The 18,015-nt window shown below is 36.2% G+C and overlaps 1 protein-coding gene across 1 annotated transcript in view; it reads left to right on the top strand.

Annotated features, from left to right (window-relative positions):
* Nucleotides 1-18,015, top strand: part of GRAMD1C (GRAM domain containing 1C) — a 68,062-nt gene that overhangs the window by 13,145 nt on the left and 36,902 nt on the right. Inside the window, exons 3-5 of the mRNA XM_034669873.1 lie at nt 5,360-5,444; nt 13,642-13,745; nt 14,344-14,460. Of these exons, the coding sequence (XP_034525764.1) occupies nt 5,360-5,444; nt 13,642-13,745; nt 14,344-14,460 (306 nt within the window). The remainder of the gene's footprint in view (nt 1-5,359; nt 5,445-13,641; nt 13,746-14,343; nt 14,461-18,015) is intronic.

Raw genomic sequence — 18,015 nt, forward strand, 5'->3', positions numbered from 1 at the left:
TGGCCTATTGTGATAGGTAGAGTAAGGTGAGGCCTGAAAATTGACTATTGGATTTGCAAAGTAGAGGTTACTAGTGACATTAAAAAATACAGTTTGGGGGTGCCTGGGTGGCTTAGTCAGTTAAGCATCTGCCTTTGGCTCAGGTCATGATCTTCAGGTCCTGGGATTGAGCCCTGGGTCAGGCTCCCTGCTCAGTGGGGACCCTGCTTCTCCCTCTCCCTCTGCCCCTCCCCTCTACCCCTCCCCTCCTCTCTCTCTCTCTCTCAAATAAATAAATAAATAAAATCTTTAAACATGTATACTTCTTTATTTTTTATTTTTTTTAAACATTTTATTTATTTATTTGACAGAGAGAGACAGCTAGCGAGAGAGAGAACACAAGCAGGGGGAGTGGGAGAGGAAGAAGCAGGCTCCCAGCGAAGAAGCCTGATGTGGGGCTCGATCCCGGAACGCTGGGATCATACCCTGAGCTGAAGGCAGACGCTTAAGGACTGCGCCACCCAGGCACCCCTAAACTTGTATACTTCTTTAAAGATGACAACATCAAGATAGAAAAATATTTTGGAAAAGTAACATGACTACTAAGAACTTATCAATAAATTAACATATTTAATAAATGACATAGAGAATATAGAAAATAATTGAAATAGTAATGTGTTATTGGTATATTAGTAAAGGTATATAAGTAAATCCTTTCAATTATCTAGTATAATGAGAAATTTTAAAGATTGGAAAGAGCCCAGATGTCCTTTGACATATGAATAGATAAAGAGGATGTGGTATATATACATAATGGAATATTACTCAGCCATCAAAAAATTGAAATCTTGCCATTTGGAGCAAAATAGATGGAACTAGAGGGTATTATGCTAAGCGAAATAAGTCATTCAGAGAAAGACAATTATATGATCTCACTCGTATGTGGAATTTAAGAAACAAAGCAAAGGATCATAGGGGAAGGGAGGGAAAAATAAAACAAGATGAAATCAGAGAGGGAGACAAACCATAAGAGACTCTTAATCATAGGAAACAAACATGGTTGCTGGAGGGACGGGGTTAGGGGGATGGGGTAACTGGGTGATGGACATTATGGAGGACAAGTGATGTAATGAGCATGGGGTATTATGTAAGACTGATGAGTTACTGAACTCTACCTCTAAAACTAATAATACGCTATATGTTAATTAATTGAATTTAAATTAAAGAAATAAAAAAATAATGTGGAGAATGACCTCTGAATCAGCTTTAAAAGCACTTTAAACATTTCTGCCTCTTATGTAGAGTTAACACATTTATTCTAACCCTACAAACTTTCTCCTTTTATTTTATTATTTTTCTACTTTTAGTTTGAGATAATTTTAGACTCACATGCAGTTGTAAGAAATGATATAGATAGGGGTGCCTGAGTGGCTCAGTTGTTTAATCACCTGCCTTTGGCTCAGGTCATGATCCCAGAGTCCTGGGATCGAGCCCCCCGTGTGTCGTTGGTTTCTCTGCTCAGCGGGAAGCCTGCTTCTCTCTCCCTCTGCCCCCCCTGCTGCTTGTGCTCTCTCTCACTCTCAAATAAATAAATAAAATCTTTAAAAAAAAAAAAAAAAGAAATGATACAGATAACCTGTACCCTTTGAATAATTTGCCCCCAAAGATAACATATTGCAAAAGTATAGTATAATTTCACGTTGATATCACATTGATACAGAACATTTTCATCACAGCAAGAATCCTTTTTATAGACAGTTTTTTTTAGTGCCCCCTCCCCTTACTCAACCCTTGTCAACCACTAATTTATTCTCCATTTTTATAATTATGTAATTTCAAGAATATTATATAAATGGTATCATACAGTGTGTAACCCTTTCAATTTTCACTTCTAATGCCCTGACAATTATTCTATTTTGCTTTGTGTACCAAGAGTTCATTCCGTTTTAAAATTTATGCGTGTGTGTGTATGTGTGTATAAAAGTAGTCTCTATACCCAGTGTGGGGCTCAAGCTCATGACCCAGAGATCATGAGTCACACATTCTTCCGACTGAGCCAGCCAATGCTCAGTTCATTCCTTTTTAATGCTGTGTAATATTCCATGGTATGGAAGTACCACAGTTTGTTTTTTCTTTTTTTTTTTTTTTTAAGATTTTATTTATTTGTTTGACAGAGAGAGAGACAGCCAGCGAGAGAGGGAACACAAGCAGGGGCAGTGGGAGAGGAAGAAGCAGGCTCCCAGCGGAGGAGCCTGATGTGGGGCCCGATCCCATAACGCCAGGATCACGCCCTGAGCCCAAGGCAGACGCTTAACCGCTGTGCCACCCAGGTGCCCCTGGAAGTACCACAGTTTTAACCATATATTCATTGAACACTATCTGAGCTATCTTCAGTCTGGGGTTACGATGAATAAAACTGCTGTAGATATTCATGTACAGGTTTTTGTGTGAACATAAGTTTTCCTCACTAGGGGTAAACGCCTTCGGAATGAAATTGCTGCGTCATTGATAGTTGCATATTTAGTTTTTAAGAAATTGCCAATCTGTTTTCCAGAGTGGCTGTACCATTTTACATTCCCACCACAATATATGCGTGATCCAGTTTCTCCATATTCTTGCCTCCTTGCTGAGTGTTTTTATCATGAAAGGAGCCCTTCCATGTAAATTTTAGAATAATCTTGTGTCAGATATTTTTTAGGATACTATTTTAATTCCTTTTGATATTTCCACTTTTGGTGCTCTTCATTTCTTCTTGTAGATTTGAGTTACCATACTGTAACATTTCTTTGCAGCCTGAAGTACTTCCTTTCGCATTTCTTTAAAGGAGGTCTGCTGTCTCCATTGTTTATGATGAGAAGTCAGCCATTAATTGTACTGGTTTTTACCTGTATGTTTTTACCTGTATTGCTGTTTTCATGTTCTCCTTTGTCTTTAAACAATTTAACTATGATACAGTTTTTTAAAATTTTGTTTAATTTTTAAATTTTTTCTAATTTTTAAATTTTTATCTATTTTTTATTATATATATATGTTTTAAGATTTATTTATTTATTTTAGAGAGAGAGCATGCACGTGCAAGTTGGGTAGGGGCACAGGGAGAGGCGGAGAATTTCAAGCAGACTCCCTGCTGAGTACGGAGCCCACTGTGGGGCTCCATCTCACGACCCTGAGATCATGACCTGAACTGAAATCAGGAGTCAGACATTTAACCAGCTAAGCCACCCAGGCACCCCAGAATATCTTTCTCTCTCTCTTTTTTTTTTAAAGATTTCATTTATTTAATTGACAGAGAGAGAGCACAAGTAGGGGGAGCAGCAGGTAGAGGGACAGGGAAAAGCAGGCCCCCTGCTGAGCAGGGAGCCTGATGTGGGGCTTGATCCCAGGATCCTGAGATCATGACCTGAGCTGAAGGCAGATGCTTAATGACTGAGCCACCCAGGCTTCCCTCTTTTCTTTATCCTACTTGGTTAATTGAGTTTCTTTGATCTATCAATTAATGTTTTTCCTCAGATTCTGAAAGTTTTAACCATCATTTCTTTAAATGTTTTTCTGCTTCCTTTTTCCTTCTTTTACTCCCATTTCATGTATTTTGAATCAACTAATGTTTCACAGGCCTCCGAGTCTGTTCATTTTCTATAGTCTTTTTCATCTTTATTCTTCAAATTGGATAATTTTTGCTAATCTGTCTTTAAGTACACTGATTCTTTCCCTGCCATATTGAATTTTTTGTTGAGCCCCTCTGGTGAATTTTTTATTTCTGTGAATGTAGTTTACAACTCCAGAATGTCCTTTTTTTTCCTTAAAATTATTTAAAAAATGTATTTGTTGAGATTCTCTACTTGTTGAATCATTACTATCTTATTTTCCTTTAATTCTTTTTTTTTCTTAAAGACTTTATTTATTTGAGAGAGAGACAACATGAGGAGGAGGGCCAGAGGGAGAGGGAGAGAGAGAATCCCAAGCAGACTCCATGCTGAGTGTGGAGCCTGATGCGAGGCTTGATCCCAGGACCCTCAGATCATGACCTGAGCCAAAACCAAGAGTCAGATGCTTAGCCAACTGCACCACCCAGGTGCCCCTTCCTTTAATTCTTTGAGCATGGTTCTCTTCAGGTGTTTGAACACATTTATAATAATTGCTTTGATGTTTTTGTCTGCTAAATCTAGTATCTGGGGACCCTGAAAGACTCTATTGCCCTGCTTCTCTTTTTTTAGTATGAGCCACATTTTTCTGTTTCTTTGCATGTTTCATAATTTTTGTTAAAAATTGTACAATTTAGATGATGTAGCAACTACGCATTCTGATCACATCCTCTCTACCCCTAAAGCTTGTCATTGATCATTTTTGTTTGCTTAGTAACTTGCCTAGAGTAAATCTGTGAAATCGATTTGTCTGGTCTCTGCTCAGCTTATTGTTGTTGTTGTTGTTTTTATTTTTAAGGCTGGCTTCCCAGTGGTCATCTCTTATGTCAGCCGGTGATTGGTCAGAAATTGTGCTCAAATGCATAAAGCCAGTAGTATTTTCCCTTCTGTTGAGAGATCTGTGTATAGTTTGGGGAATGCTTTCAATGTTCAGGACATTTTCAAGTTTATCTCAATTTTTATGTTTTCCTGAGACTTCTTATATCTCTGGCCAGGAATGTGTGGATAGTTTGGGAATTCCCTAGTCTCTGCTAGACATGCATGCAGCTTCTCTTTAGCCAGGAATACATGGAAGGTTTATCAAGCCCATTTATGGCTGTCTCTCCTCCAAGATCTCCTTGTTAAGTCCCCTGATAATCTGCCAGTGTGCTTGTTTCTTGCCTCGGTTGAGACTGCAACCTCACACTCTTGCGGATAGCTTCAGAATTTTCCCTTTTACTTCTGGGCATAGCTTTTCTGCTCTCCACTCTGAATCAACTCAGCCAGCTCTGTCAGCATAGCTGCTAGTTTTCATGGCCTGTAGAACTGTCACATTGACTTAATCGATGGGGGAGGAAGAGTAATGGGAGCTGGCGAAGGAAACAGTGCCGCAGACTTCTGCTGCTCCTAAATTCAGTAGATTTTCATGAGCAGATACTTCTCAGTTTATTGTATGCCTTTGGTCAGTTTCCAGTAATTTGAGATGATGTTTTTGACAGTTTTTTTTCCAGCTGTATATTTGCTTTTGCAGAGAGAATTTGCTGAACTCCTTACTCCAACATGCTGGGAGCTTCCTTTGCTTCCTTTTGGTGGTTTTTGAAATGTTTACGTACGTGGTTTTTCATATAAAAACATGAAATAGTGCATACAAAGCACGTTATTTTACAGCCCATTTTAAATTTATTTTCTAAGACACTACATTTCTGTTAATCTAATGAAGATTATAATTAAATGGAAATTTAATCTTTTTATTGTTGCAGATTTCAAGTTACACCTATAAAGACAGGAATGAGGAATACAAAAGACAGTTCACTCATTTACCTGATACAGAGAAGCTGATAGCAGGTAAAAAAGACAGGAAGTGGTAAAATACCATTTTACTACCTCATTATCAAAATAAAACTGGCGAGTGTCAATATTTGTAGAAAATTGAAGCCTTTTGCTAGACAGAACATATTTTTCAAGATAAGCTCCATAATTAGACAATGTAAAACTAAGTTTTAATTTGGGGAGGAGCGATTTCTGACTTATGAAAATACTAAGTACTAGTTAAGAAAATAGAACTAAAAGAAAATTATCATAATTTCTTCTGGTGCTTGTTTCATATGGTTTTGTGGGAAAAATTTTAAATTTGATATTCAGTATATATTACCTTTCCCTGGAAAAAGGTACTCCTTAACAGATTATAGAGCAAAAATTTTATAAAATTTTCTAGGGCTATTATTATTTTCATGTAATCTTTCATTTCTTAGAAAGTTTATTTATCCTTTTAGTAAACTCTATACCCAATGTGGGGCTTGAATTAATGACCTTGAGATCAAGAGTCACATGCTCTTCCAACTGAGCCACTCATGTAATCTTTCAGATAGATTTTTTTTGAAATAGACTTTAAGAGGAAAAATTTAGCCATTTTTCTTATAAAAGTGCTTAATTTTTGATATAAGCTTAATATAGATTCTTTGTAATCAAAATATAGAACTAGGTTTTAATTTTAGTGTATATTTCATTTAAAACATTTATTCATAGAAATTTCTGATTTCTGGTACTGTTGGGCAATATTCAATAAAATGTAACTGAATTCTAGTTAGTTCTGCTCGGTACCTAAATATCATTATAATGAATTAAAACAGCTTCTAAGAACATTTGAAAGTAATGCATTCTCATGGAAAATATTCAAACACTGTATAAGTGCATATAATGAGAAGTGAGTGGTCCTTCTGACCAAGACCACTGCAACATTGTTCCTGGGCTATATAACCACTTTTAGTAATTTCTTATGTATATTTCCAGAAATTTTCTGTAGGTATTTCAAGAGGCATATATGTATATTCCTAACAGAATTTAAATGGAAACATACTGTGCTTACTCTTTGAACCTTGTTTTGAGCTCTTTTTATTAGCATTACTTAAGGATCCACTTCACTCTTTTAATGCCTGCCCGGTATGCAGTTAAATGAACTTTGCACCATAATTTATTTAACAAATCCTTTATTGATGGACATTTTGATTGCTTCTTGTCTTTTACTATTTCTGCTAATGTTACATTGAAACTTTTACATTTGTTTTGGCACATATGTGTACACATATTGTAAGATAAATTTTATGAAGTGGAATTGTGGCAAAAAGGAAATGAGCATTTAAAAAGTTTACTGTTGCCAAGTTACTCTCCAAAAAGCCTGCACCAATTTGCATTTTCATTAACAGTGTATGTAAGTACCTGTTATGCCACACCTCAGGAACTTTGCCTTAGTAAAATTTGGTAGGTAGAAATGGTACTTAATCATTGTTTAAATATGCATTTTTCTAATTATAAAGGAGGTTGAACATCTATTCATATGTCTATAAACCATTTGTATTTCTTTTCCTGTGAACATTTCTCTTCATAAACTTTGCCCATTTTTCTGGTGGTTGTTTGTCTTTTTCTTCGTTTGTAGTAGCTTGTTAGATGTTTAAATAATTAGATCTTTTTCATGTGCATTGCAAATGTTTCTTGCCAGTTTGTCACTTGAAACAAATACTTTTCATGGAAACCTTTACAAAATTTATCATACTTGTCATTGCCATCTTGAAGGAATCTGATGATACAGTGATATATACTCATTATAAAACGTTAAAGCTATGCAGAAAAATATAAAGAAACAAATTGAAAATTATTGGTAATCCTAACACCTACATATAATTTTGGTTAAAATTGTTTGGATAACTTTCTAGGTATTTTTCAGTGTGTAAATTTGCTTTCAAAAATTTACATTCTGTGGTTTTCTCTCACTGATGCAATAAACCTGTTCATTGTATAAAATTTGGAAAATACAGAGTTTTACAAAGTCAAAAACTAAAACCATGTATAATTGTACCAACCTACAGACTGAGAGAAAATAGTTGATAATCCCATATCTGATTTAAAAAAAACCCTTGTCTGTAGAATAAAACTATTCTTAAAAGTCAACAATAAAAACACAAACAACCCACTTAAAAAAAACATCAATAGACACTTTACCAAAGATATATATGGATGGCAAATAAGCATATAAAAAATGCTCAACATCAGTTATTATAGGGAAATGCACATTAAAGTACAAGTAAACTGCATGCTAATGAGAATTGCTAAAATTAACAACAACAAAACAACTGACAACACCAAATGATGTTGAGGATGCAAAGCTACAGGGCTCTCATCCATTAGTGGTGGGAATGCAAACTGGTGCAGCTGCTTTTGATGGCAAGTTGGCAGTTTCTTGTAAAGTTAAACGTACATTTAACCATATGACCTACCAGTCCTAATTATTTTCTCAAGCAAACTGTGAACTTGTCTTCATGAAAGTCCTGTACATGATTATTTATAGCATCTCTATTAACAATTGGGAATAACCAAGATGTCATTCAATTGGTGAATGAATAAACAAACTGTGGTCCATCTATACAATGGTATACTATTTAGCAGTAAAAAGCAACAAGATGTTAATATGCATAGAAACATGGATGAATCTTCAATACATTTTTCTTTTTTTTTTTTCATATTATTCCTTTATTATCCTTTTACTTTTTATTGGATTGATAATGATGACCCCCTTCATTTCTCCTTTTTTTCCTTCATTTTTTAAAAGTTTAAATTCAGTTAATTAACATACAATGTATTATTGGTTTCTGACGTAGAGGTCAGTGATTGAAAAAAGCAAAATTCTAAAGGTTACATATTTGTTGATTCCATTTATATGACAGTCTGGAAAATGAAAATATATAAGGATGGAAATCAGATCTGTGGGCACTGGTGGGGAGAGAGTGGTTTCACAAGGGAATTTTTACAGTGATGGAATGGTTCTATATAGTACTGTGGTGGTGGTTACATAATTGCACGTTAAACCTTTACAGAGGTAACTTTATTGTATAAAAATTAAATCAACCAGGATATTGGGAGATCCCAGGTTGAAATGCCATTGTTAAAAAAAGATTCTAACTGTATTACAAATGAATGACATAATTGCACTCAAGGGTGGATTAGCATATATACTTGTATTCCCTACCTTTGTCTGTTGCTAGGGCCTAGAAACAGTGATATCCCAGTAGCAGTAAGCATGTCCAGGGCCCAGGTACTGGTCTCTAAATACCATTCCCCAATAAAAGGAATGAGAGCTCCTTGAAAAAATGGTCCATTCTGGGGCTAGGACAGTGAAAATACAAGATGAGTGACTGTGGAATATATTATAGTCCTATAGTGCCAGAAAGTAACTAAGTGCTAAAAANAAAAAAAGGCAAAAAAAAAAAAAAAAAAAAAAAAAAAAGCCAACTTGAAAGAACTCCCAATGGTCAAAGACAAAATAATTTGAGCAATAAAATAAATAATGACAATATCAGATTATAACCTGAAGAATAAAATAAATATCCATGAGTCCATATTGATATAAATGCTTGAATAATTAAATGCATGGGGGAAAAGACACAAATCTTCCTCCAGTAGTATTCTCAGGTAATTTATATGCAACATTAAAGTTTGAGAAGCACTGATGTAGGATAACACAAGTGCCATACCTAAGGGTGAGGGCTTACTAGGTTCTTATTCTCTGTGCATATAATAATGATGATGATGAGGATCTCTAAAAGATTTTAACCAATCCATATATATTTATACAGATGATCTCACCAGTGTGACCCCATGTGTAGCATCCAATATAGTGATAAACAAGCCACTAATTTCACTAAAGAAAACCCTTTTCTAATGTGTCTATGCTAATTAGCCAAACATTTGTTGTTGAACAGTAATAAAGGTAACAGAAGGACTTATAGTAGCCCCTGAAGGAGTGTAGTCCTAATTAAATTGTTAGCTGACCTATTCCAAGTGTGAATCCCTGATGAGGACAACTAACTATCTCTAGAATATTTCTAAACATCTGTTTTAGCTGGAGTCCACATTTTCACTTCTAATATTCATTCGTGCCTTCTTTTTTCCTTGCTTAATCCTGGCCAAAGAAAATGTTATGTTGGGGAAATATGATCTAAAAAAAAAATCCCACCCATCCAGAAAACTCCACAAAAGTAGAAAAGAAAGACGACAGTTTTATTATTGAATAAGCATTCAACTGGAATGGGATGTGCATCACAGGTAATCTGTAAAAGAGATTGTGAAGAAAGAAAGAACTCTCACCCTTTTAAATAACCGAACAGATGCAACCCTTTACACATGTTCTAAAGATAAATGATAACTAGACCTCAAGTAAGAGGACTTAATAGTACTATATATCACATATAGTTCATCATAAATTCACCTGATAATTGGGACTACTCTCTGTTAGTTAACTGGCTTTTTGCAAAGGAAAAATAAACTCATATCTTTATTACAAGAGTTAGTTTTGTGACTTGGAGCAAGATGCCCACGAAAGTGAAGCTCCTACCCCATCACAGAGCCTGGGAGATAAGGGTACTATCTCTCTCAATGTTTACATTTCAAAGAGATGACTACTAGGTCCTTGAGAAACCATTCCTGGGTTGTAAAACTGGCAAGGGTCTTATTTTGCTTTTAAAAAGATTCATGGATATCTCAAAGGAGCAAGAAAGAATTTACAAATTTTCTACAGAAAATAATCAAAGAGAAATGTAGAGGGAGTCTTTTTTCCCATTTTACATGAGGGAACATTAATTTTTTTCTTTTTCAATTTGTATGTACCTTTACAGTTGTCTCAAGTAAAAAGCAAACAACACAAAAAATGTAAAGTATAAAAAAGGAGAATGGTTGGGGCACCTGGGTGGCTCAGTCGGTTGGGTGTGCAACTCTCGATTTTGGCTCAGGTCATGGTCTTGTGGATGTGAGATCAAGCCCCGCCTTGGGCTCCACACTGGGTATGGAGCCTGCTTGGGATTCTCTCTCTTCTCCCTCTGCCTCTCCCCACTTGTTCTCTTTCTAAAAAATTAAAATAAATAAGGAGAATGGTTTCTCTTATAATTTAAATATTAAATCTGAAAGCAATCCTAAAAATGTTGCTCCAGAAAGTCTTTTTTAAAGCAATGTTAGCATTACTGGGCTCCCAAAGATGATTGCTGCTAAAAAAGAATACTTTGGAATGTGTGTTTCCTGACATGATTGTTTAAAAACACATTCTTTTAATTCACTGTTATCTCCTTTATGGATAGATGATGCCTAAATTCTTTGATAAAACTATAAATAGGACATCTTGTTTATTTATTGTGCAATCTTACTGTAGAAGTATATGGTGCTGATTCACTCCATCTGTATTTCCTTAGCACTGATACATATTTCCACTGTACCCTTTGTTATGTTAGAGTTAATAAAATTGATCTTTAAGAATTGGAGCCATTCAGTTGTTCCAAAATTGATTATGTAATAGCTAGTTAGTTGATGTTAACACACATATCAAAGTGATCTATGTTGCTTGGTTAATTTACTTAATTTTATTCTAACTTTCTAGTCACTACTTGTAAAGTTATAAAATTCATAAAACAATTTTTGATAAGCATTTTCTTATTCCATTCTAGATGAATCAGATTGTTATTTGACTCAAATCAGGTAGAATATTGCCTTCTGAAATAATAATTACATGTTTGCTTATCAGTAGGGAAATTGGGAGTTAAAAAAAAAGTAAAATCTCTTGGCTTAAAAAAATTTTTTTTTCATTTCCTGCATGGACCATATTGCTAGAAAGCCATTTTATAAAAAAATTTTATTGAGGTATATACGTTTATTCCAGTAAAATATATCTATTTTGGGGCTCGCACCCTTTTTTTTTTTTTAAGATTTATTTATCCATCCTAGAGGTGGGGGGAGGAGCAGAAGGAGAGGGAGAGAGAAAATCATTAGCAGACTCCTCACTGAGCATGGAGTGGGACGTGGGGCTGGATCCCACCACCCCTAGACCATGACCTGAGCCGAAATCAAGAGTCAGATGCTTAACTGACTGAGCCAGCTAGGCGCCCCAGGGAAACCCTTTTTTAAACCACTGAAAAAAGTCTGTCAATCTATGTCAAATAGTCTTCAGTTAAAATAGTCCGGTTGTTTGCTATAGCTTTGAGCATAGTTAATGTAAAATAGTGCAGTGGTTCTCATAGTGTGGTCCACAGGCTAGCAATGTTGGTGTTACCTGGGATCATGTTAGACTTGAAACTCTCTACCCTGCTCCAGACATGTTTAATCAGAAACTCTGGGGAGGGGCCTAGCAATCGTGTTTTGATAAGTCTGCCAAGTATTTCTGATCTGAAATGAGAGAAGCACTAAATTAATAAAATGTTTCAGTGGCTTAGATAAAAATTTCAGGACACCTCAAGGTGACCCTGAGCCCAATCCCTGTTTTAGAGATGCATACTAGTAATGAGTATCTCAATCTACTTAATTATTTATTAGGAGTTTTGTTTGAGGGCCTCTCAGTTTTGTTCATCTGAAGGAAACATTTTGAAAGACTGAATTACTCTGCTCAATTTTTACTATTTGCTTAGAAATTTAACATGATTAAATTTAAATATTTTGAGGTTTATACCTCAACAATGTTTTCCTAAAATTGCTAATCACTTTATATAATTTTTACAGTTATCAGTTAAACTAAATCTCTTCACAGTGATGGGGGAGCAGAAGGCAAGCTGAAGACAAAGCATAAGCTGACACCCTGCAACCTCCCTCCACCCCCCACCCCTGGGTGGGACATGTGTGACATTCTTCCAGGAATCTCCCAGCTGTCTTACTGTTAATAGCTTGTTAGAGGAGGAAACAACCTTAACTTGACATTGTCATGGCCTGTCATGGCCTCCTGTATCTTGTAGGTATCTTGTAGGCCAGTCCTCTTTAACATATGAAAGTTGTTTTGAAACCTTCCTTTTCCTTACTTCCCCCAGCTCCTGAGTATATAATTAGCCACCCCTCACAACCACCTACAGCAGCTCTTTCAGTCCTGTCCCTGTGCTTTAATAAACTGCCATTTCACACCAAAGACGTCTCAAGAATTCTTTCTTGGTTGTGGGCTCCAGAACCTCACCTATATTCCCAAACCCCATCAACAGCAGCCCTTTATATCTGAATTAGTGATAATTTAGCCATACTATTTACATTAGCCAAAGAGCCAAATCTAAATCATGGTATTAACTTACTGGTGGATAGTGGCATTTACCAGAACACTCCTGATTTTGCTGGATTTTAGTGCTGAGGCAGAGAGGATCAACTTTGAAACTAACTTAAAATGTATAAAATTTTGGGGGTAATTATTGCCCCCTTCCTTGCCGTTTTCCAATGTCTAATTAATCACCAATCTCCCATCAGTACTACCTCTTAAATATTTCTGAATCTAACTACTTCTTTCTCTTAATACTGTCATTTCTTGGTCTGAGCCATCATCAGTTTTCCCCTGGACTTCCAACTCATTTATATGAATCCAGTCTCACAGTATGAAAAAAGTAGTCTTTAATAATATACATCTGATCATTCCCCTTCCACTTAAAACTCATCAATGGCAAATAAACCAAACCAAACCAAACCAAAACAACTCATCAATGGCTTCTTGTAAAGTTCACAGTCTACCATAGCCTATGAACATTACATGATCTAGTTTCTCCAGCTTCTCTAGCCCAGAGTTCTTTGTATAGTTACTCAAATGTGCTTTTTCTTTCTTCCATGGGCTCTTTGCACCTGCTCTTCCTCATGGTCCAGCTGACCATTTATTGACCTTTAGTTTTTAGTTTAAAGACTACTTTTTCTGGAAAACTTATTCTGATATACTGTCTCCCTGCCCAGTCCCCTCATACCTGTATCCTCTTTGTTATAGTCTCTCACAGCTTTCTCTACACTTTGATCATTATACTTATTTTTGTCTTTGTTTGTTTATTGTAACCTTCCCTTCTAGACTGTTCCGTGAGGGCAAGGTCCATGTTTGGTCATGCTAGTTTCCAGCAAAATATCTGGTGTATGGTGCCCAAAGTATCTGAATGAGTGATGGAATGAATAAGCAAACTAATGAACAAAGAGTGATGACTTTTCATGTGTTAAAGTAGGATAAGATTATAAAGTTGCCAGATTTTTGTGAATAAGCTGTTCTTTATTCTTGTGTATCTAGATTATGCTTGTGCTCTTCAGAGGGACATTTTGCTTCAGGGACGTCTTTATCTTTCAGAAAACTGGCTGTGTTTCTATAGCAACATCTTCAGATGGGAAACTACAGTAAGATGTATTTGGATTTGATTTGTTGATACAAATAATTGCATAGGTAGAAATATATACAGTCTTAAAAACAATATACTTTGGATTCCAAAGTAAATATATGTATATTTGTATATAATACTTATATATACATGTCATAGATATATATACAGCATATATATTGTAGAAGCGTGTAATCTATTTTCTTAATACATCGAGCTCCATTTGTACATATTTAATACAGTTGGAGAAAGAGATTTCAGGTTGAAAAAAGCTTGAACATATATCTATTTGACTGCCAAAATCATGTCTTATGTGACAGACTGTCTGAATTTTGTTTGTGTGTGTATGTGTTAATATGGAACACGAACACCCACATGTCTTTTCGCACTCTATCCTAAACTTAGAGATAAGAGCTATGGAGGAAATTATTGATGGAGGAGAGTGTCTGACTGCTTACCCTGTTTTTCTCAGAGAATGCAAGCATGTGCTTATTATTAACTCCTTCAGGTTTTTAAACGGAATATTCTGGATTAGATTGATGTAATACTTGGTATTTTGTGCTTTACATGTTTCTGAAAAATCCATTTAATAATTTTTCATTCTTTTGTGTGTTTAGATTTGTATTGCATTAAAGAACATAACCTTCATGACTAAGGAGAAAACTGCTCGACTCATCCCAAATGCTATCCAGATTGTTACTGAGGGTGAAAAGGTGAAAAGCTTTTTTTTNTTTTTTTTTTTTTTTTTTTTTTTGAAAAGCTTTTTTTACCTTTGCTTTATTATATAATGTGGAGATAATCTGCATCCTACTGATTCATCGGTGTTGGTAATTCTTCTTGGAGTTAGGAATTTGTAATAGAGGTATATTTAATACTAGATTTCTGTATAAATACTGCTAATTAAATGACTGCTAACATTTTTTTTCACCATGTAATCAATGTTTTTTTTTTTATTAACTCTGCTAACATTCTTTGTGCTTTATAGTTCACAGAGAACTTTCTCCTGTATTTTTCACTTCTTCATTATAAGAGGTTGATAGGGTAAGCATTAGCGAAACATCATTATTTTTGAATACCGTAATAATTCCATGATATTGTTTAGTCAATAATGCCTGCACAGTAGCAACTAATAAAAACAAATGGTTCTGGTGAACAGAGAGATTTGGGTAGCATATAAGTAAACACATAATCCCTATAATATATTTTTAGGATGACAGTTATCTTTAACTGCCATCGTTTTTATTGTCTACCTACAAGATCTGCTGTTTTTTAGTGAGGGTATATGAAGGATCTTTCTGAACCCACCTGGAAGATTGATTAGGGCTTTGTGTGTGACATTAGAAGTATAATGCTGAGAAAGAAAAAGAAAGAAGAAAAGAAAAGAAGGCAAGTATGGAAGGGAATGAGAGGGAAGGAGAAGGAAGGAAGCACAGAAGGAAAGAAGGGAAGCAATGAAAGAGAAAAAGGAGAGAGAAAGGAAAGAGAAGCAGGGGAGTGAAACACTATCATAACACTGAATCATTGTAATGATACTTTTAAATCTTGTAGTTTCTTTCAAATGTACTTTACATTTTATTTTTATTTTTAAATAATCTTATCCTTACAGAATACTTTCCGGTACAGTGCAAAAAACTTTCCCCTCTGAACTATTTGAGAGTAAGTTGTCACTCTGTAGCCTGATCAGTCCAGATATCACCCCAGATATTCTAGCATGTATTTCCAACAAAGACATTCTCCTGCATAAGCACAACCCAACCATCAAAATCAAGAAGTTAACATTGATCATCACCACAGTTCAGTCCTCAGACCTTCTTCGATTCCCCCAGTTATTTCAATAATATCCTTTATAGGAAATAGACATAGTTTAGAAATACATAATTACATTTAATTGTCATGCTCTTTAATTTCCTTATTCTGGAATAGTCCCTTNTCCCTTTTGTTTTTTTTTTTTTTTTTTTTTTTTTTTTACTTTTGAGCCCTTGACACTGTTAAAGATTACAGGTAAGTTATTTTGTAGGATATCCCTCAATTGTGTTTGTCTGATATTTCCTTGTAATTAAACTTAGGTTATGCAATTTTGGCAGAACTGACGTGAAAGTGATGCTCTGTTCTTTCCATTGCATCCTATGAGATGACCCACGATTTCAATTTCTGCCATTACTGGTGATATTCACTTGGATCACCTGATTAAGATGGTGTCTGCAAGACTTTACTGTAAAGTTAGTCCATTTTCTTTGTAATAATATTTTGTGGCAAGCTACTTTGAAGCTATGTAAATATATCATTCCTTCTCAGACTTTAAATTTATGCATTCACTTATATCAGTATGTCCTTCAGTATGTTTTATTCAATGAGTTCTAATCCGTTACTGTCATTATTGATTCTGATGCTCAAATTGTCCCAAATTTGGCCATTGCAAGGCCATCAGTGTCCTTGTGACTATTCTCAGCATTATTTGAGCATTTCCTTGCTTTTTGGCATGTTACAGGCTTTCCCTGCCTCAGCCCTGGAATCAGTCATTTCTCCAAAGAGTTCTGATTTCATTTAAGGGGTGACTGATATTAGAAGCAAGTGTGTTTATTGCTATTGGGGTGTCACTATTTCTAAGCCCTCTAAATGGTCAGACTAAGAGTATATGTAATTATATATATATATAATTACATATAATACACGCATATATGCCCACTTGTACATCAGTGTCTGTTTACTTATCTGTCATAAACCATGAATTTACCTAATATCTCCAATTCCTAGCAAACACCACAGAGTTCATTTTTGTTTTCTCCCTTTTTTATTTGTAACTCCCTTCCCTGACTGTGAGAAACCAGGCTCCCATTATCCTCAGTATATTTACCTGCTTGATCAGTTGGCTTCTATGTAACCAGTCTTCCTCTCCTTTGCCACTCCTTTGCCTCTCCTTTGCCACTCCCACATGGATGGCCCTTAAAAAAAAAAAAAAAGATTTATTTATTTATTTGAGAAAGAGAGGGAGTCTGAGCACAGAGCCTAACACAGGGCTTGATCTCATGACCTTGACATCACGACCTGAGCTGAAACCAAGAGTCAGATGCTCAATCAGCTGTGCCACGCAGGCGCCCCCCCNCCGGGGCCCCCCCCCCCCCCATGGTTGTCCTTTTACCTAACTTGGTTTCTGGCACTTCAAGTCAGGCTGCTGCCCATACCCTCATGACACAGATACTCTCACCATGTGAAAGCTTTCCTCACTCTACTTAGGCTGACACCCCATACTAAGCACCTCCCCTGCGTTCACTTTACTCTGTGGCAGGCCACCCCTCTAAAGGGATGCCCTCCATTCCCTGCTTGTGCTTGATATTCTGTGACAGTTTGTCACTGTGTGTGGTCGCCCCCCTCACCCCTTCAGGCTCTGACTCCCCAGCATAAAGCCACCCTCACGGACTCCGTCACATTATGTCACCCTCACCCTCTCTAGCTCTGACGTGCTTTTGTAGGCTGCCCCCATTCATGGTCACATTCTTCACCATGCTTGAGTTCTGACCCCCATGCCAGGCTACCCCTTTACACTGTCACCCTCCGTTGGCTCTGACTCGTGCCCCTCACCCTGTTCTTGTTCTAACACCATGCTCCAGATCACCCTCATACATGGAGGCCCTTCTTACCTACTTGGGCTCTGACACTCCACATAGGGCAATCCTTCTATGTGGACAACCTCCTCTACTTTTCTGGTTTTGACATTGTTTTGGGCTACTGCAACTCTTTCTCCCTATCCTCACCTCTAGTGTGGATGCCTACTTTCTCTGTTCCACCAACAGCTTTAGAGCTGAACTGTTCAGGAAAGGAAAAGAGCTAAAAAACCATATTCTTAATTTTACAATCAATACATGAATACATTGCATTCCCTAACAAAATCATCAAACAATTCTTTTTTTTTTTTTTTTTAAAGATTTTATTTATTTATTTGACAGAGAGACAGCCAGCAAGAGAGGGAACACAAGCAGGGGGAGTGGGAGAGGAAGAAGCAGGCTCCCAGGGGAGCAGGGAGCCCGATGTGGGGCTCAATCCCAGGACCCTGGGACCACGCCCTGGGCCAAAGGCAGACGGTTAACGACTGAGCCACCCAGGTGCCCACTCATAAAATTCTTAAACTGACATCTTCCTTCTATGCCTATAATCCCTAATCCCATTGTTTTTCTAGAGGCAAACACTGTTATCAGTTTGGTATGTATCTTTTCAGACTTTCCTCCTGTGTGTGTGTGTGTGTGTGTATATATGTGTATATATATATATATATATATATATATATATATATA

This window comes from Ailuropoda melanoleuca, chromosome 1 (assembly GCF_002007445.2).
Source record: "Ailuropoda melanoleuca isolate Jingjing chromosome 1, ASM200744v2, whole genome shotgun sequence".
In the NCBI taxonomy this organism is placed as follows: domain Eukaryota; kingdom Metazoa; phylum Chordata; class Mammalia; order Carnivora; family Ursidae; genus Ailuropoda; species Ailuropoda melanoleuca.